The sequence below is a fragment of the Bombyx mori genome, chromosome 2 (assembly GCF_030269925.1).
Source record: "Bombyx mori chromosome 2, ASM3026992v2".
NCBI classification, from domain to species: domain Eukaryota; kingdom Metazoa; phylum Arthropoda; class Insecta; order Lepidoptera; family Bombycidae; genus Bombyx; species Bombyx mori.
The window spans coordinates 2,323,493-2,344,716 of record NC_085108.1 but is presented as its reverse complement, the minus strand read 5'-3'; the positions used below and the strand labels follow the sequence as shown (position 1 = coordinate 2,344,716).

The 21,224-nt window shown below is 39.6% G+C and overlaps 1 protein-coding gene across 2 annotated transcripts in view; it reads left to right on the top strand.

The window, feature by feature from the left end:
* Positions 1-21,224, top strand: part of LOC101741961 (diacylglycerol kinase 1) — a 114,717-nt gene that overhangs the window by 54,242 nt on the left and 39,251 nt on the right. For both annotated transcript variants that reach the window (XM_004927366.5, XM_038015862.2), the window contains exons 2-3: positions 2,195-2,282; positions 4,532-4,599. In XM_004927366.5, the coding sequence (XP_004927423.2) occupies positions 2,201-2,282; positions 4,532-4,599 (150 nt within the window). In that variant the 5' untranslated portion in view covers positions 2,195-2,200. The remainder of the gene's footprint in view (positions 1-2,194; positions 2,283-4,531; positions 4,600-21,224) is intronic.

Genomic DNA, 21,224 nt, shown 5'->3' with positions numbered 1-21,224 from the left:
CTGAAACACCTTTAATATAGTCAAGCCATGAATAGTTACGTAGATCGTTCGACTTTTTTTTAAATATCAGGAGTAAAAATAAGATTTTTTTTTTGATAAAAGCTAAAGGTAAAAGTTGGGTGGACGAGCTCACAGCCCGCCTGGTGTTAAGTGGTGGCCGTAGCCCATAGATATCTACAACGTAAATGCCGCCACTCACCTCGACATATGAGTTCTAAGGTCTCAGTTTTAACAGTACAACGGCTGCCCCACCCTTCAAACCGAAACACATTACTGCTTCACAGTAGAAATAAGCGGTGTGGTGCGGACTCACAAGAGGTCCTACCACCAGTAATTACGCAAATTATAATTTTGCGGGTTTGATTTTTATTACACGATGTTATTCCTTCACCGTGGAAGTCAATCATGAACATTTGTTAAACAGATTAAAATAAAAGAAAACCATACGTAGGTTTTTCTATACAAGCTGTTAGAATGTTCACATATCATAACAGAAAAACAATTATTTCCAGTACAAACATAGAATATGTTTAAAAGAAAAATCTGTAGTAGAGGTTTTTCCATAAAAACCGATAAAATTTCGGCCAAACATCATAATAGAACAACAATTATATGGGACAGTGTAGTTAGCTACCCAACCAAATCTTTGCATGTTTCTGGCGCGACGAAATCGTATCTTCCAATTAATGAAAATTATGATAGTAGTTATACAACAGAATAAAAACTGCAACCTTGTGTATGAATATAATGTATAATTTTATTTACATCAAAATACAGTTTAGTAAAAGTAAAACTATAGGACAAATTGAGTTGCTCTATAAAGAGAAACAACATTTAAACCTATTGCTTCACCACTTTTTTATGTTTTTTATATTTCAATATTGCAAAATGCTTTTATATTTAGAATGTTCCTTCTTCTAATGTTCCAATATTCATAATAACATTTATGTCATCTTTATAACATGACTAGCCGACCCGGCAGACTTCGTAGTGCCTCAATCGATAAATAAAAGACCTAAACTTTTGTATAAAATAAACTTAAAACAAACAAAAGGAATCCCCCTCCGACGGGGGACACATCAAAGGAAAAACAAAATTATTATTTTTATTTAATTCCGAGCATTTTCATATTTATCTACCTTTTAAGCCTTCTCTAGACTTCGACAAATAATTCAAGACCAAATCGGTCCAGCCGTTCTCGAGTTTTAGCGAGACTAACGAACATCAATTCATTTTTATATATATAGATTAACCTCTTTAAAGATAAATCGTACAGAGGTTACATGAATAAAAAGAGCAGCTTCCAAACTGTTGTGGCTGTGTATTCCAGTAGTCACTTCACGTCAGGTGGCCTACAAAATCGGTTCTCAAACAGCGCAATTTATCATGATACCGTATCGATCAGTCACGATAATGAGAAGTGTGGTTTTCGCTGTCAAGATGACGAATGGCCCGAACTTACAAGGCGGAGCTTCTGCGATTTATGATGTGCACCAAGCCGGCTCTATCGACATCTGATATGTTGGCTTAGTCTGTGGTTAGTTAAGCAAACAGATGAATGCATCAACGGAAGTGGCAGGGCATATCATGTGTCGTGACCAGGCCGCCACCGTCTTATATAATCTTGCTGCGAATCAGATTAATTGTTTTTTTTATCTGATCAATTAGGTAGACGAGCTCACGGCCCACCTGATTTTAAATTGTTACTGAAACCCACAGACATCTACAACGTAAATGCCGCCACCTTGATATATGAGTTTAAAAGTCTCAGTATAGTTACAACGGCTGCCCCACTCTTCAAAGCGAAACGCATTACTGCTTCACGGCAGAAATAGGCAGGGTGGTGGTACCTACCCGTGCGGACTCACAAGATGTCGTACAACCAGTAATTACACAAATTATAATTTAATGTTAAGTACCTACGTATTTGTTTAGAAAAATTGGCACCTGCTGGCGGGATTCGAACACCGTTGTATCGCTCGATACGAATGTACCGGACGTCTTATCCTTTAGGCCACAACGACTTGTCTAATTATAAGTCTTGCTCGATAATGCAAGGGCTACTCTTCCTTCAAAGCGAAAAGTATTACTGCTTCACGGCAGATATAGGCAGGGTGCTGGGTACTTAACCGTGCGGACTCACAACACATCTTATTACCAATATTAAAATTGAGTCTTCTGGATTTGTCCGCAGGTGGATATGCCTAATCCGGTCGGCGGCGGGTTCCAGTGGGACAAACTCTCGCCGGCCGAGTTTCAACAGCTCCAAGAATTAGCGTCATGTGAGTAAATTTTTTATGAATACCTTGATTTTGAAATTATAATTTTTTTTTTTATTTAACTAATGGTAGGCAGCGGCTTGGAAAGGTAAGAAGTTCATGGGCGACGGTCTCCACTTACCAACATGTGGGCCGTATGCTCGTCTGCCTACAGGGGCAATAAAAAAAACGCAACATGATAGTTTGAGATTAAGATGAGGTCTTAAATAGCCACATATCGTCTTTCATGTAATCCATCCATTTCTGCTTAGGATTAACTCTTCCTCTATATCCTTTCACATTCATAGTTAACACTCTCTCCACCAACTTCATTTTCATTTCGTCTCATCACATCTATCCTTCCTAAATATCCTAATTCCTATCTTAAATACTAACATTAAATACAGTTATTTTATTCAAAAGGCAAGTATTGTCGTATGCTCTTGTTTGTTGCATCGTCCGGGGTTCAGTGGCGCGCTTACTAGTTAGTTGTTCATTTACGTTTATTAATATACCTCAGGATTAACCTGCCAAGGGTTCACGCAACATGATAGTTTGAGATTACCATGCGTCTTAAATATATGCATGGTCTTAAATAGACACATAATATCGTCTTTCACGCAATCCATCAATTTCTTCTTAGGTCTATTTCTTCTTCTATATCCTTTCACATTAGTAACAGTCTCTTACCAACCTTATTTTCATTTCGTCTCATCATATCTATCCTTCCTAAATATCATAATTCCTATCCTAAATACTAACATTAAATACAGTTATTTTATTCAAAAGGCAAGTATTGTCGTATGCTCTTGTTTGTTGCATCGTCTGGGGTTCAGTGGCGCATTCACTAGAGCGTTGTTCGTTTATTAATATACCTCAAGACTAACCCGCCCAGGGTTCAGCAAGACTGCCCCGCACTATCCCATAAGTCTTGGCGCGATCTTATCGAAGCGTCTAGAGGCTTCGATAACGTATATCTATTGTATAGGTATACTAGATGGCGTTTTACAATGTTTGTCTTTCGACTTGAAATGGCTCTCAGAAAATCGGTAGCGTTGCAAAAACAATCCGTGATAATAGAGAGTCTATAGAACAAAAGACTACGAGAATGACCTTGGTCTAAAATTAATTATTTTAATTGCCTATTTTTTTTTATTGCCTTTGTAGGCAGACGAGCATACGGCCCATCGGATGGTAAGTGGTCACCGTCACTCATGGACGTCAGCAATGCCAGGGGCAGAGCCAAGCCGCTGCCTACCATGTATCCTGCACATTTTTAAAACCGCAACAGTACGGTTCTCAAATAAATAAGATAAGAATAACAGGTTGAGGATTGAGTAAAAAAGGCTTTTGATTCTCTATTGCTTTGTCGTTGGTCGAACTTGCGAAAAGCACGAAAGAGGGCAATAGAATGAGGTGAAACGGTAGCATAAGCTCTTTTTTGCCAACGGTACATCTTCGAAACAAAACTGATCAATAGAACTAATACACTTGAAAGCTATTACGTTCCGGGTAATTTCATTACCGAGGCTTACCCATATATCGTTAACAAATTAGTTAATACAATTCCTGACCACGTTTTATGTGGATTAAAATATATGTATCGTACGTTTGCTTAGTGCGACGTGTTCTGATTAATATCGCTGGGAGTGTCTGTGTGGTAGGGCGTATTTTGAGTACCTAGACTAGGCTATGTTTCTCCCTGTCTATTTCTGATGAGAAACCTTCATGTTTGCTGGTTTTTTTTTTTTTATTGCTTAGATGGGTGGGCGAGCTCTCAGTTCACCTGCTGTTAAGTTACTGGAGCCCATAGACATCTACAACGTAAATGCGTCACACACCTTGAGATATAAGTTCTAAGGTCTCAGTATAGTTACAACGGTTGCCCCACCCTTCAAACCGAAACGCATTACTGCTTCACGGCAGAAACAGGAGGGGCGGTGGTGCGGACTCACAAGATGCCCTACCACTAGTGAAGGTTGAGTTCACTGTGGATGAGCTCACAGCACGCTTTAGCACCATTAAATGCGATTACTTACTATTTCACTATTTCGGTTTTCACTACAGGGTGTATTTTTTTGGGAAAATTTGATGTTTAATATTCAAGCCTAGTCGTAGTCACATGGCTCGATTTAGAACACCGGGCACCTTACATTTGGCCACGATAACTTATTTATCGGATGAGCTCTCAACCCATCTGGCTTCGAAGCCTTAATTATGCTCCAGCAAACCCCGTTTTGAGACATTATTTAATTGTGCATGTTTAATCGCAGATTCCACGAGGAAGCTCCAAGATGTGCTCAACGAGTTTTGTGAGGTCAAGAAACAGAGTCCGGACGGGGTGAGTTTTTTTTTTTTTATTGCTTAGATGGGTGGACGAGCTCACAGCCCACCTGATGTTAAGTGGTCACTGGAGCCCATAGACATCTACAACGTAAATGCGCCACGCACCTTGAGATATAAGTTGTAAGGTCTCAGTATAGTTACAACGACTGCCCCACCCTTCAATCCGAAACGCATTACTGCTTCACGGCAGAAATAGGCAAGGGCGGTGGTACCTACCCGCGCGGACTCACAACAGGTCCTACCACCAGTAAAGTTTATTTTGTTTCAAGTGCAATCTTTATAGCATCTTTCGGCCATAACCTTAAGCCTAACCAAAAGCGTTATCGTGCTCTTAAATTACCAAGTGGTCGTTTCATGCTCCACTATCGGATAGCTTAAAGCCGCCATCGCCGAGACACTTACCATCCCTAACTGCAATTTGATGACCTTCGAATCTTCATGGCAAACTTAAATACCAATATTAATGTGCAAGTTATTGTTTTTCTGACGTTCTGTAATGTCTATGAAACCTGATGCTTGTGGATGAGCAGAGTATGGCTGTGTGGTATCCGCTTAGAATGGCCCATCAAATCTGTTCTTGAGATGGTCGCATTCACCGAAGTATTGGTAAAACGCTCTCTGAGTATTATAGCAGTATGATGTGATCTCCAGTCGAATCTTACTATGGTGAGGGGTTTTGATGCCTAACTATAAGTATACTGTGGTGAGGGAATTTTATGCCTAACTATCTGACGGTAGACTTTGGTTGATGGGCGAGCTCATTTGACAGATTCGCTAACATCTGCCCTACCAAAAGCGGTGCTTCGATGAATCTACCGCCGGATTGGAATTGCAACCCACTGAGAAGATCCGCCGAGAAACTCAGTGGGTTTTGCGAGTTCGCATTTAAGAGTCTTACTAAATATATTACCCAACTCTGCCGTGAAGCAGTTGTGGAGATTGAGACAGCTCTTTATACAATACAATGAAGATCTTCTTCAACTCTAATCTTTATGGGTATGGCGGTATTCAAATTGTGATACCTTAAGAAAATACATAAATGTTTTTTTTTATTGCTTAAATGGGTGCACGAGCTCACAGCCCACCTGGCGTTAAGTGGTTACTGGAGCCCATAGACATCTACAGGGTAAATGCGCCACCCACCTTGAGATATAAGTTCTAAGGTCTCAGTATAGTTACAACGGCTACCACATCCTTCAAACCGAAACGCATTACTGCTTCACGGCAGAAACAGGCAGGGTGGTGGTACCTACCCACGCGGGCTCACAAGGGGTCCTACTGTGGTGGGTAGCCACCCATCATACAACGCAAGATAATTGACAGATGCCTGAATCTCGCTTACGACATTTTCAAGATAAAGCGCATATATACAAGTTCCGAACAACAACATTCGGACCGTCGGTCTACCGAGCAATATCACCCGCTCGGTGGAAGATCTTCCCTTTGTCGTATTCCTACACTACCACCAGTAAACAACACAACTATATCAATGGAAATTAAACAAAGCAAGGAGCTTCCAATGAATAGAGTCAACTCATTTCAAACTAATATCGCTCGGGAACTGAATCAAACAAAGTTGTTTGTCGCGCAAACAAACCAGGATTTGATCCGTTAGATTTTAATTTAACTTTTCTTTCATATCAACGTTGACAGATATGATGCGGGCTTAGGGTTCTGTTTGGCCTGATGTAATCAAATGTTTGGTATTGTGTAGGCAGTCGCAGATGATAAAAGAGGAGGGTTGAGTTACACTTCAACCTATCTACGGAAATACAGTCGACGCGGAATGTCTGGGGGTGGTTAATTAGCCGGATCAAAACAAGGCTTCAGCGACCTCGAAGAGCTAAATCTCTTCCTAAAGCACTGCCATGGAAGAAGGCGGGACATCCCCATGTATATTTTTCCAAGAAAACCTCATGAGGTTACCACCCTCAGCATTGAGAATTATCAACGCAAGGGGAAGATGTATTAGACAATAGCTTCGTCATACCACCAGAAGGGCCCTATTATCTAACGAGCGATAAAACCTAATAACCTAACTTATAGTGAATGCCATGCCGAAAGCATCTCTATAACGAGTTAAGCATAGTGTAAAATTACATGTTACAAGTTACAAAATTACAAGTTAGAATGCGTTCGGTTTCATCGTCAACTGAGTTTCGTTTCTCACTTCCATGACATAAAGTTGAAAATCGCCAATCAAGTTTGATGGTGTGTCCCATGTCGCATTTCATTGAAGGCTTTACTTCGATATCTATAAATAAAATATTACTGTTATTAACGAATTAAATTCGTACGAAGTAATGTTGTTAGCGGTGTTGTGGCGGATTTTGAGGTATACTGTCGAAATCTATGGTATATGGAATTGGTTAAAAGACAATATTGTTTAATTTATTTTTTCTTCATTTAAAAAAAAAACGAATTAACGAAAGATCCTACGAACTAAGAAGGATGCCCTTTAACTAGAATAACAACAATAACTACCACCAGAAATGTGTTTTGAGGTTATCAACGAAATTAAAACAATTTCACTACATATTATCATTTTTCATAAAAATAAGAATATGTATAAATAAAAATAAGACATGACTTAAAGGTCTTAGTTACCAGGTCATAAAATACCTAAAAAAAAATAACACAAAAACTGACATTTGTGTCGGGCACAGAGTTAATAAATATATAGGCTAAAGTATCTGTTTCAATAAAGCCAATGATGACGACATTTGACATTAGCATTACAAAGAACCAAGATTTTGTTTTGATTTCTTATAGATTAATATATTGGTTATTTTATAATTGTAGATTATTTTTTACATAACAATTTCCGCAATCAGCTAGCCTATTCATCGAAATGGGTTTTCGATCGAGGAAATAAATTATAAATAGTCACTGCCCATTGCATTGATGGCTAGTTGGGCCTTGTAGTGGAAATTAATAATTCCTTTACAACGGTTATATATCAACCCGTGTTAGGTAATGACACGCGAGAAGCTTTTGTTGTATTGCCTAGAAAAGCGCTACCCCATTTCGTCACGCGAGTGAAAAATGACTTCTTCTTCTTCTTTCTGGTCGTTCCCTCAATGCTGAGGATCGTGACTGTATGTCAATCTTCTCCACTCGGTCCGGTTCTGCGCCATATGTACCGCTCCCCATATCTGGCCTCCAGTCACCTCCTTGAGTTGGTCAACCCATCTAGCTGGCGCTCTTCCTCTAGCGCGCTTCCCCTCCATCTGTCCGAGAATTGTGAGTTTCTCCAGGCTGTACAATGGGGATCGCATTATGTGCAAAGAAACTCCGGATCCTTTCCTGGCACATAGTCAGCAGGCGCTTGGTGACCTTCAGCTCTTCGAGGATGGAGACATTGGTTCTCATAGCTGTCCAAGGAATGACTAGAAGAATATTAAAAACAAAAACTATGCTCTGTGTTGTGGTAGTAGGACCTCTTGTGAGTCCGCACGGGTAGGTCTTTTTTTATTGCTTAGATGAGTGGATGAGCTCAGAGCCCACCTGGTGTTAAGTGGTTACTGGAGCCCATAGACATTTACAACGCAAATGCACCACCCACCATGAGATATAAGTTCTAAGATGTATAGTTACAACGGCTGCCCCATCCTTCAAACCGAAACGCATTACTGCTTCACGGCAGAAATAGGCAGGGCGGTGGTACCTACCTAATCTGTCTATCTTAGATCAACTGCAGATCAAGATAAGACTGTCCACGCTCTGCCTTCGCCGCGCACTCGAGTACTTCGGTCACATTGCTCGGAAAACACCGGATAGCTTAGAGAGACTATTCATGACAGGGAAGATTGAGGGAAAGAGACCGCGCGGGTGCAGTCCGACAAAGTGGTTCGACCAAATCCGCACCACACTAGAGATCCCATTCCATGACGCCCTTCATGCGGCCAATGATCGGAGGCGCTGGCGGGACATCACAAGGAGCAAAATCCTGTCGACATATAATGGTCACGACCCTCAGCAGTGAGGAAACGACGCGAGGAGGAGAGAGAGAAAATAAAGTTTATTGCATATGAAAACACAATTAACATTCAAAAACAGTCAACGGGTAGGTATAATTGTGCAGTAGGTGACCACTTAACACCAGGTGGGCTGTAAGCTCGTTCACCCATCTAAGCAATAAAAAAAAAAAAGATTGCTTCTCTTCGCTGTCCAAGGTATCCGGAGCATTCTTCTCCAGCACCACATCTCAAAAGCATCCACGCGTTTTTCTCTCTATACTTCTCTAAATAACACATGAATCCCGGACAATATTGACACACACGGGATGATAATGCGACGATAAATCTTATCGGTACTTCAAATTGATTGCTCGTACAATGTACGTGTTTTCAAATTATGTGAGTTAATATAATGCGGACTAAAGGTCTTATCTGTGAACACAAAATTAAGTTATTTCTTGGACAAGCTTATCTGATTCTAATCGGCCTCGCATTTGACCCACCTGATGGTAAGAAGTCTTTCACGGACGTCAGCGTTTCGAAGGAACAGCCAAGCTGCTTTCTACCATTGAGTATACTCTTGTGAGTACGCACGGGTAGGGTACCTGCCTATTTCTGCCGTGAAGAAGTAATGCGTTTTGTTTTGAAGGGTGGGGCAGCCGTTGTAACTATACTGAGATCTTAGAACACACATCTCAAGGTGGGTGGCGGCATTTACGTTGTAGATGTCTATGGGCTCCAGTAACTACTTAACACCAGGTGAGCTGTGAGCTCGTCCACACATCTAAGCAATAAAAAATAAAAAAAACGAAAAGCCGTGGCCACACATGTTGACATTTCTGGACATTTCGAAGGTCCCTAGCCTAAATAGATATGTTAATCTTTAATCATGAGCTATGTGGAACTCCATTGTCAGTTTACGGTGACGGGAAACAAACAAATGTCTATCATTCAGCATTAAATCTAAAGTTAATGAGGTTAACGTTGAAATTCCGTTGTAGCAATCCGTGACGTCACACGAAGGGGTGACAAGAAAAACAAAAGCCGCGTCTCGTGTAATTTTAAGCCTTATTGCTTTAGAGTTAAAGGTGGTTTTTCTCGGAGGGGCTTGCGAAAATCCTTTCCTCAAATCAACAATCGGGTACATTTTATTTGTTTTTTTTTTTTCTTCTCGTAAATAAGTTTGGTAGAGATCGTTTGCTTAGTAATTGGCGAGGGAAGCGACGATAAAGTTTTAGGTTCAAATTTGGGCAGTTTATTATGAGCTTTGTTGTTTACGCGCGGACGGAGGATTATGAAATTTCTCACACTAGAATATAGAGAAAAAGTGCACAATATTAATATTTTTTTAAATAATGCATAAAAGATACATTAAATCAATAAAGAAAACATTACACACACTACATACCATGTATTTGACGCACACACGCATGCATACTATTTATTGTCAAACTTTTGTTCTTGACGTCAAAATGAGAATAGATTAAATATTGTTTGTCTTTGTTAATATTTTTTATAGTGTAGTTTTGGCGAAATTTGTGATTACAGAAGAATAAAATACAATCATAATAGTGTACAAAATTACAATTCTAATTAATTATAGTCGAATTTCGACTACTGCGGGACCTCTAGTACATAAAAATATACTCTTTCTTTACTGCAATTGGGAAACTTTTGTTATTGCTTAAATTCTGTGGTCGAATTGAAAACAGATTAATATTGTTTGTCTTTAATATTATTGATCTATAGTGCAGTTTTGGCGAATACTGTGATTATGTTATCGAATTGTAATAGTGTTTGACAATAGAACCATAATAATTTTTAAATTTATAATTTCAATTAATTATAGTCGAATTTCGACTACTGCGGGGCCACTAGTGCCAACAATTATATCTATGACTTGTGGCCCGCTCCGGCTCCGCTTGGGTATCTAACAAAAATTTCAACGATATTTGACGTTGTTTTATTTTTTTAAATAATAGAACACTTATTGCGGCATAACTATAATAGTTAGATATAAGCTGTCGCGACACTTTTTGTAAATAATAATGTGTTCTACAAAGTCGCAGTACATTATTTTATTCTATCATCAATAGCTTTCGCAGGGCACGCGATGTAAAGAATATTTTAGGTAATTTTTTTACACCTTGGGTTACATTATTGGAGTTTCAGTAAGACTCCCTAATTTTTTCCAAAAAGATTATAGCCTATGTCACTTGGGAATAGTGTAGCTTCCAAACAGTCAACAATTTTTCAAATCGGTTCAGTAGTTTCGGAGCCTATTCAATACAAACAAACAAACAAATCTTTCCTCTTTATAATATTAGTATAGAAGTATAGATTACGTGAACCGATTTTAGGTTAAATATGTCTATGTTTACGTTTTTTGCTCATCTGGTGCCATTTATGGCGGTCGTGATGCAGGCAGAGTATTGCGGTTTTCAGTTTTTTTCATTGCTTAAACAGGTAGACGTATTTACAGCCCACCCGGTGTTAACTGGTCGAGCCCCTCGATCTCAACAATATAACTACCGCAAGCCACCGGTAGTAAGTTTCATTACTGTATTGCAGTTTTACAAAACTAAAAGTTGTTGAAATAAAGTTGACGCCTCCTCCTTGCGTCGTATTCCTCATTGCTGAGGGTCGTGACCACCCTTTTGTATCACCTTCGCACGCACGATCTTTCTCCATCCATTCTTGTCTCTGGCGGTGTGGACGTTGACGCCCATGGACTGATATTGTTTTGATGCTAGCTAGCGTTGAAAGCCGCAGCCAAATCAGCAATAAATTGAGTATTGTCATCTTTCGTTATCGCCTTTAATTCGTCCTTGTTGACTTTAGTTTTCAGGCGTCCACGGGGTTCATTTTTCAAATCAAAATTTCCATTTCGGAAGCTTTCAAATCAATAACGAGTCGTGAGTTCGTCTGTAGTGTTCACTCTTTTGGACGTGACAACGTCTTATAATTCGATGGAGCCGGCTGCACGCACGAAAAAACATGACTCATGCGGCGTTACCTCACTATGAGGCGTTCCATTTAAGGCTTGAAGTGCAAGCGAGAGCGCGGAACAAGCGACAAAGAGGCACAATCGGCCTCCACGTTCGACATCTGTCTCTCTTCTACTTGAGTGAGCGATGCATCCGCTAGGACAGCTGCTATACAATAATACATTTACATGTTTTCGTCAAGTATGAAGTTCAGTGAAAAGTGAATGTGGTGTCAATTGTTTATAGCAACGATAATTGCGATAATTGAAAAAATGAAACCATTCCATCAGTATTTTCTTATGACGTTGTCACGTTCAACTATCGCCAGTAAACCGACTTTACAGACAACCGATTTTTTTTCCCCATCTAATCTTTGGTAGTCTTAGAGGCTATACCAAATTCGCGCGTACAGGGAACTCTCAATACACGTCACCCTTAATCCATAATTACTCGTATTTTTATCCAATCTATATTGTTCAAAAATATCCCTATGTAGTGAAAATAAAACGTGGCTTACTTGAGGACTAAAGAAAACCGCTCCAAGATAAAGTCGTCGATGTCATTATTAACTGGGAAGCTATTGATGATAATGAATTGCTGCCAGCTTGCGTGGAACTCGAATACGTTTGAACGCACCGTCAAGAATCGATTGTAAAGTATGACGTCATACGTTGGCGAGGGAGGACGCGCGTGACGTCACGGGTCGAGGTCATTGCCTCGGATGTATTGCGTCAGCCGCACTTATTATCAGGCGATCATATCGACCCGATAACGACCGGCGGAGTTGTAAAAAATGTATTTGCATACTTTACTGAAGAAACTCAGGCACGTGCTGGAGTGATTCGCGCGTCACTCTTGATTTGCTGATGGTATATTGAAATTGGTATTCGATTTATATATTATTGACTAGCTTTTTCCCGCGACTCCGTCCGCGTGGAATAGTTACTTTGGCATAACGCTAAATTTTACCCCCACTTCATTTGCGTAGAATGTGAAAATATTTTTGTATTATATAATAATAATAATAATATAACTCTTTATTTAACATAACATGTACAGAGTAAGATAGAAGGTGACATAAATTGGCGGCCTTATCGCTAAAAGTGATCTCTTCCAGGCAACCTTGCAGGAAGAGGATTAAGCAAGCTAGCATGGACGGTGCTATATCTTAATAAACTTACATATAAATATATACTTATATACACATGTGAAAAATAAATACAATATAAGATAGACTTACATACAATTAAATACAAATTAATACTAAAAATATGCAAGTAAATACAAAATAAGTATATAATGTTAAGGAGCTATTTAAACCCCTATTTTGAAACATTCTTTATTGGTGCTCCGTTTGTATTGGCCTTACCGTGATGTTATATAGCCTATAGCCTTCCTCAATAAATGAGCTATCTAACACTGAAAGAATTTTTCAAATCGGACCAGTACTTCCTGAGATTAGCGCGTTCAAACAAACAAGCTCTTCAGCTTTTTAATATTAGTATAGATATATGATTGGATTACACGATAATTAAATCATGGTAGGGTAGTCATCTCATTTTTGCAAACCGCCCGCCACCAGAGCAGAGTTCATCCTTAGTATCTAGAACAAATGCCTTCATCCACAGTGCGTCTCCAGAGATCTCCTCCGTTACGTGCCACCCAACTTCGGTATGAATTTCTCTCCTCGGTGTTCACTAAGCGCTTTGACATATCTTACTCCAAATGAGGCTTGGGCAGATCATTCAGTGATAGGCAGCGGTTTTGCTCCGGCATTGCGAACCTCCACAAGTGACGATAAGCACTCACCATCAGGTTCGTATGTTCGTCAGCCTACAAGAAAAAAATCTTACCTAAATACAAACAAGAATTGTGTGGTGTTTAAAATATCGTCACGACATCTCATCGCGTGAGCGTCCTAGAAGGTGACTAATACACCAGAGAATTGGCAGCAGCCTTTTCAATCAATGTACTGCGACAACATCGGCATTTATTGGTGGTGGGATTTATTGTAAGCCCGCACAGGTCTACCACCACCTGTTTTTTTACCACGTAGCAGTAATGAAGGATGGAACAGCCGCTGTACCGATTTAGAGGCTTTAACTTTGAGGCGAGTAGTCGCATTCCAGTTGCGATGTCTATGGGGTCTGGTAGATAGTTAATATCATTTGGACCTGGTCTTTCTCGACCTTGAGACTTGCGAGTAAAGACTCAATTAACCCTTACTGGATGCAGCTACGAAAAACCCCTAAAAATTTTAACCATGGTCATATTAATGAACAGAATATATTTCTAGGTCAGATGTTTTCTTCGCAGAAGACTTCAAGAGTTTACTCTCGTTAAGCTTAAAGCTTCCAGTTAGCTTAAACTAGATGGGCAGAGGCGGGTATCGGGCGGCAATTAGCAGCGCTATCATGTTCACTTAATTATTATGGACATAATTTATATGAAATATCCTTAGTGGTCCGAGACTTATAAGACTTAATAAGGAATGTGCACAGTAATTCGCCAGTAGCTATCTAAATAAATAACACACAAACACACCCTGCACAGGATTTATTGCTACATGCTCCTGGATTTGAACTCTAGCTAATTCCTACCATTTATAACAAGTTAAAAATAACATAAATTCTCTACATCCAACGGCTCCAAGCAAGAATTATCTCCTGTGTTATAAATGCCAGAAACACATGTGTTTTTCGGTAGCCAGGATTGTTGACGCCTTGTCTACGGGGTGAGTGGATTGGCATGAGAGCCCAGCTGGGAGGGTTGGGTCTTCAAACAGCTGTTCGAGCTAATCTGAAGATGGTCTATCAGGTCAATGGCAGCTGCTTTGCGAGTGCGTCTACCATTGGAACGGAATCGCAACTCGCTGAGAAAATGCCACAAGAAATCACGTGGAACTCTTCGACGAATCTGCTCCTGTATTCTGGTTGCTACTAGCTTTAGTAACACTAGCGTTAGTACCAGTATGTTGACAGTGGATCACAAGGATTCGTAAGGACGCAGAGCATCGACGGTAGTTGGTTACTACATGAGACAGGTAGGGGCCGTAGTTGGCGGCCACGATATGTGGATTAACATGTCGCGCCGCTCACATAAATTAGCGTTCTGACGCTGCCTTCAAATACCGACGGGTGGGACAATAAAGCGAGTGCATATCGATATCTAACTCGATATCTATCTTTCACAAAAATACTGCAATGAAGATGCACTTTACATAAAAGCAACATACGTATTATATACCAATATCCATACTACCTGGAGCCACTGCGGTCATCCACAGTGTGTTTCCAGAGATCTTTTTTGCCACGTACCATCCGGCTATGGAATGAACTCCCCTCCACGGTGTTTCCCGAGCGCTATGACATGTCCTTCTTCAAACGAGGCTTGTGGAGAGTATTAAGCAGTAGGCAGCGGCTTGGCTCTGCCCCTGGCATTGCTGAAGTCCATGGGCGACGGTAACCACTCACCATCAGGTGGGCCGTATGCCCGTCTGCCTACAAAGGCAATAAAAAAAAAATATATATATCCACTGATATAGAAAAAGATCACAATATTATACTATCAGTAGTCCAAAAGTGAAAGTTTGGATATTATAATGTTTGTTACTCTATCACGCAAAAATGTACTAACTGTTTTGTATGTAATTTCTCACAAAATTAGTTTATAGCCTGGTTGTTTAATATGGTAAATGTAGTGAACAACGCTAGACACATCAACTATAGTTATTGTACTAGTGTAATTCACTAGATTCAGATTGAAGATGACATTAACAAAACAATTGGTATTTTATCATTTATTTATCGAGTGCAGGTGCAAAGGACATATTGTGTTTGTTGAGATAAAATGAAGTTGAAGCATCTTGAAGCGAAGCTGACGAAGCATGTTGACGATGTTGAAGCTGACGAAGCATGTTGCGGATAATAACATGTACTTTTAGGTTAGGAATATTGTGTTCTTTTTTTTATAATAAATTCAAAAGAGTAAATGAAGTTGCTCTCTGTCAAGTGGGATATTACCGAGAGCTTAGTAAGCTTTTCCCAAGCTAAGAAGACGAATTCAGCTATTTCTTTCCATTAAGGGAAGCTATTAATGTTACAAGTTACGCATGAAGAAAATCTAATTCACATCTCGCGTTTCCGCCAATATCTCTGACATTAACTAAGCCATTATCAGAATTGGCTTAGGTGGCATATTCAATAAAGGCAGCTGAAGCCGTCATCATGCCACCGGAGACCATATTTCAAAGTGACGGGCTCAATAACGACTTATATGAAACGATGTGGACACAGTATCGATACAAACAGAAAAGTAAATGGTTTGTTTTGTTGTGTTCTATTCGAGGTATAAAGAAAATAAAACTGGAGGTTTCGCAACAACCCACGGTCATTCGGTAATATGCGAACTTATTGTGGTACACTTCATTCACGGTTGCTTACATAAGAGCTAGTGAATTGCGCAAAAGAACGCTCTGAGATCGTGGTCAATGAATGATATTATTTTTTGTACGTTATTACAAAGTTAAGTCGTACAGGGGTTTTTTATTTTTTTTCGGTCTGGGGCCCGAGCCTCCCACGATGTCCCCGCGTCTAGGGGGCGCGCCGCGGGGTACGTGAGACTCAACGATCTGCAGGTGTTGAGAGCAGACCGTGGGCCCAAGGAGTTTTAGGGCCCAAAAGTACTCTGTGCATTATTAATTTATACGTTATTACAAAGTTAAGTCGTACACTGTGTGCATTACTAAAAATAATCTTACGTTACAGACGTTTTTTCCCGGTTAGGGTACCCCTCCGCATCGTCCCATAAGGAACTTCGTTCCAAAAATCCTGCAATCCTACCAATAAAAATTCAACTCCACCTTAACTCACTGTACCCCTTTAGACTGTGGCGCGGTTACATGACGCCTCTGTAATGACGTCACAGAGGCGTTATTCCAAGATCGCGGACGAAATAAAACGAGTATTGCTCATATGCGTACCAAGTCTCAGTGTTATTAATAATTTGGTATTGACAAATTATTTTGTAAATACTCATGTCCATTGTGCAGCAAAACTTATCTGCTAAATATTATAAATCTTGTGCTAGCTTTTATTATTGCTTAGACGGGTGGACGAGCTCACGACCCATCTGGTGTTAAGGTGTTACCGGAGCCCATAGAAATCTACAACGTTAATGCCGCCACCTAACTTGAGATATTAGTGTAAGGTCTCAGTTTTTACAGTACAACGGCTGCCCCACCCTTCAAACCGAAACGCATTACTGCTTCACGGCATAAATAGGCAGGGCGGTGGTACCTACCGGTGCGGACTCACAAGACGTCCTACCACCAGTAATTACGCAACTTAAAATTTTGCGGGTCTGCTTTTTATTACACGATGTTATTCCTTCACCGTGGAAATCAATCGTGAACATTTGATAAATACGTATTTCATTAGAAAAATTGGTACCCGCCAGCGGGATTCGAACACCGGTGCATCGCTATATACGAATGCACCGGACGTCTTATCCTTTAGGCCACGACCAATTTCTAGCTAGAGAGATAAAGATACTGTAAACGATAGACAGGAGGCACGCCTCGGATCCTATACTAGTGTGGACATACCCTTGACTTAAAACAGACGACATCCACAAAATAAAACCAAAAAGCCTTACTCCATAATTGACCAACCGTAGGAATAAATGAAGCAGATACGTTTACCCTAATTCCGAAAGCTCTATGGAGGACCCTTAACTGGGTCACTGAAATATCACTAGGTCACAACGATCCTTTCGAACAAAACCGATCCTTATCATGAGGTGGCTACGGCGAGATTCCTTTGCAACATAATTTCGTAAATCATTGATAACTTTTCAATGAGCATAACGGGTATTAATGGCTTTTGGAGGTCATTTGTAAAGTCGTATATTTGTGTTTAATGAGCAAAAAAGGGTATCTCTAATGGTTTCGAAATAAATGAATTTGCTTCGTATAGAGGAAGACTTTAGGTTGCTTTTCCTAGGTCTCGTTCAGGAAACGAATCGAAATTTTGCTTTTTTTCCCTAATGGTTTAATTATAAATCTCATTTGATTATAATTTACTGATGAAAAAACATGTTTGAAAATCGGTACGACTGGTTTGAAGTGTTTTACTGGTGTGGACCTCTTGTGGGTCCGAGCGGGTGGGTACCACCATCCTGCCTATTACTGCCGTGAAGCAGTAATGCGTTTCGGTTTGAAAGGTGGGGCAGGCGTTGTAACTATACTGAGACCTTAAAAGTTGTATCTCAAGGTGGGTGGCGCATTTACGTCGTAGATGTTTTTGGGCTCCAGTAACCACTTAACACCAGGTGGGCTGTGAGCTCGTCCATCCATCTAAGCAATTAAAAAAAAATGTTTAACAATCATTATTGGAATAGTCAATATTTGAAGACTTCAAGGTCATGTCAAAGTGGTTACAATAACCAAGAGATTATTAGGGGCTATGCGGTGAACAAAGGTATTCTTTAAAAAAAAAACATATATTTACTAAATCACTGAATCAATCAGAATGAATGAATGAATCAGAATTACAATATGACAATAGAATTGAACTATGTGAATATGACAATTTAAAATCTAATGGTATATATCTGAGAAGAACTTTTATTCAAGAAACCAGTGAGATATTCAAAAAAACAATACAAATATAAACTAATTGTATTATTTACGAAATAGAAATAAAGGAAGATGCATTTATAATTAACTAGCGGCACGCTCCGGCTCCGCTCGGGTCTTTAACAAAAATTTCAACGATATTTGACGTTGTTTTATTTTTTTAAATAAAAGAACACTTATTGCGGCATAACTATAATAGTTAGACATATTATGCTGTCGCGGCAATTTTTATAAATAATAATGTATTCTATAAAGTCGTAGTACATTATTTTATTCTATCATCAATAGTTTTCGCAGGGCACGCGATGTAAAGAATATTTTAGGTAATTTTATTACACCTTGGGTTACATTATTGGAGTTTTAGTAAGGATCCTTAATTTTTTTCAAAAAAGGTTATAGCCTATGTCGCTCGAAAATAGTGTAGCTTCCAAACAGTGAAAGAATTTTTCAAATCGGTTCAGCAGTTTCGGAGCCTACTCAATACAAACAAACAAACAAATCTTTCCTCTTTATAATATTAATAGTATGGATATAAGGAAGGATACTGCGTGATCAGGTCAAAACAGGAAAACTACATCGAAATTAGAATGGAATGCTAAGGGCGATTGTTAAAAGCTACAAATAAATCGTAGGTTAAAAGGTGACAGACATTTAAGGAAAATGATGCCATTTAATGGGAATATTATTATAGTAACTTAATTAAGTACATTAAGATGGATGAGACCATCTAACATAGGCGATTAGGGCCGTGAGTTTGTTTGGACTGCTACTGGCTGTGTTTGGACAGTAATATACCGCTTTTCTTTGGGTTTAAAGGCCGCATATACTAGGCTAGAGCATGGTACTGGACCGATTAAGTATTAAGTTCAGAATACGGCTTATTAGTCATAATATCATCATTCTCCTGCTCTTCTCTCAGTCACCTGGGGTCGGCGCAACATGTTTTCTCCTTCTATGCTTCCTCTATCATATACCATTTCTTCGCTCACTCCCCTCTTATCCATATCGTTTTTCACACAATCCATCCATTTCTGCTTAGGTCTTCCTCTTCCTCTACATCCTCCCACATTCATAGTTAACACTCTCTTACCAACCTTATTTTCATTTCGTCTCATCACATGTCCGTACCATCCCCAAAGCGCGCTTCTCAGATTCTCTGTCACAGGTGCCACTTTCAGACTTCCTCTAACATATTCATTCCGTATTCTATCCATTCTCGTTACTCCACACATCCATTGCAACATTCGCATCTCTGCTGCATGCAATCCTTTCATATATTATAATATAATACGGCTTATCAGTGATTACGCAAATTTATATAAAAAAATTACTTGAAATTATTAGTGCCTTATTAAAGTCTACAAGTACCATGTAAGTATTATTGAAAAAAAAAACATATCTGTCTGCAATATTCGAACCCTATGACCGTCTCATTACATGCTACGAATACATTACTCCATTTAGACTACGGCGACTCGGAATGGCCCGTCAGGAACGACAACCTACGGATTTGCAATACTTTCTATCACAAAACAAATGCTTCTTTGCGAGAGAAATACAAGAAAATCCTTCGAAAGAGGATACTAAAGTTTATTTATAGTATAATTGTGACTTATGGCTTCCCATAAGCTCGTGTTTGTACGGGCTACCTATCTTCGTTAAGTCCACGTTACCTCACACCGTTGCGTAACAACGTGTTTATTTTCTGTGATATCTTTATGGATGGACCGTATAATTTATTATGATTGACTTGTGAATTTAGTGCAAACTCTTTATTTATTTGTAACGTTTTTTTTTATTGCTTAGATGGGTGGACGAGCTCACAGCCCACCTGGTGTTAAGTAGTTATTGGAGCCCATAGACATCTACAACGTAAATGCGCCACCTACCTTGCGATATAAGTTTTAAGATCTCAGTATAGTTACAATGACTGCTGTACCCTTCGGACCGAAACGCATTACTGCCTCACGGCACAAACAGGCAGGGCGGTGATACCTACCCGCGCGAACTCACAACAGGTCCTACCACCAGTAATTACGCAAATTATAATTTTACGGGTTTGTTTTTTATTACTCTTGTACTTATATTTGTCAAGTACTTATTTCATTAGAAAAATTGGTATCCGCCTACGGGATTCGAGCACCGGTGCAACGATCGCTACGAATGCACCGGACGTCCTTATCCTTTAGACCACGACGACTTAACGCAAAATGATTTGTGACTGATTTTCAAGTAGCCATTATTGCTTCCAAGCTTATTGCACGGATCACCTTTGAACACACCATAGTACTGTTAACGCGTTGGGGTTCGGGATAAATAAAATTCCACCAAAGCACAACTAAAAACTGTATTCAAAACTTAGAAGACTAAAAACACTCAACAAACACTTTAAAACTCTCAATTCGCTTGCACCGCTTCGCTTCAGGTGATCCGTTCGCTGTTTCGCCTCGAGTAGTACCGATTACTGACTGACTGCGTTCCATCCCTACAACGCTTTTATAGTCGATACCGCATCCCTAGAATTATCGAGAATATTCCACACATCTCTAGTAGTAGTTTCCGCTATCTGACAATAGATGGCGTTATACTTCTCGAGCGTTCTCGATGTTACTAGTTCCTTTGATATTCATTTCTGCTACGCGGCGATAGATGGCGTTACTCTTACCAGTATAACAATAGTAAAAAAAAAGACTACCGTTAATTCTGACAAATAGTTTTTTGGTTGTCCGTCTACCGTTTCGGTGTAAATGTGGTCAGTATTAATGAAACGTTTGTCTGTTGACGTGCGTTTTACTAAGACTTGTAAATTAAGCTCCGAACTAATTTGTATTCACGAGAGTCGAGCTGTGTAGAAAGAAATATCGGCTCTGGCCGCGTTAATTTGTCGTTGTTCGCTTTCGCAAACAGGTATGGAATTAACTAATAAAACAACGAAAAAAAACACGATCGCATTAATAATCTATATTATATTAATACGTGAAGCAAAAACTTTGTATCCCTTTTTACGAAAATTGCGCGGACGGAGGAGTATGAAATT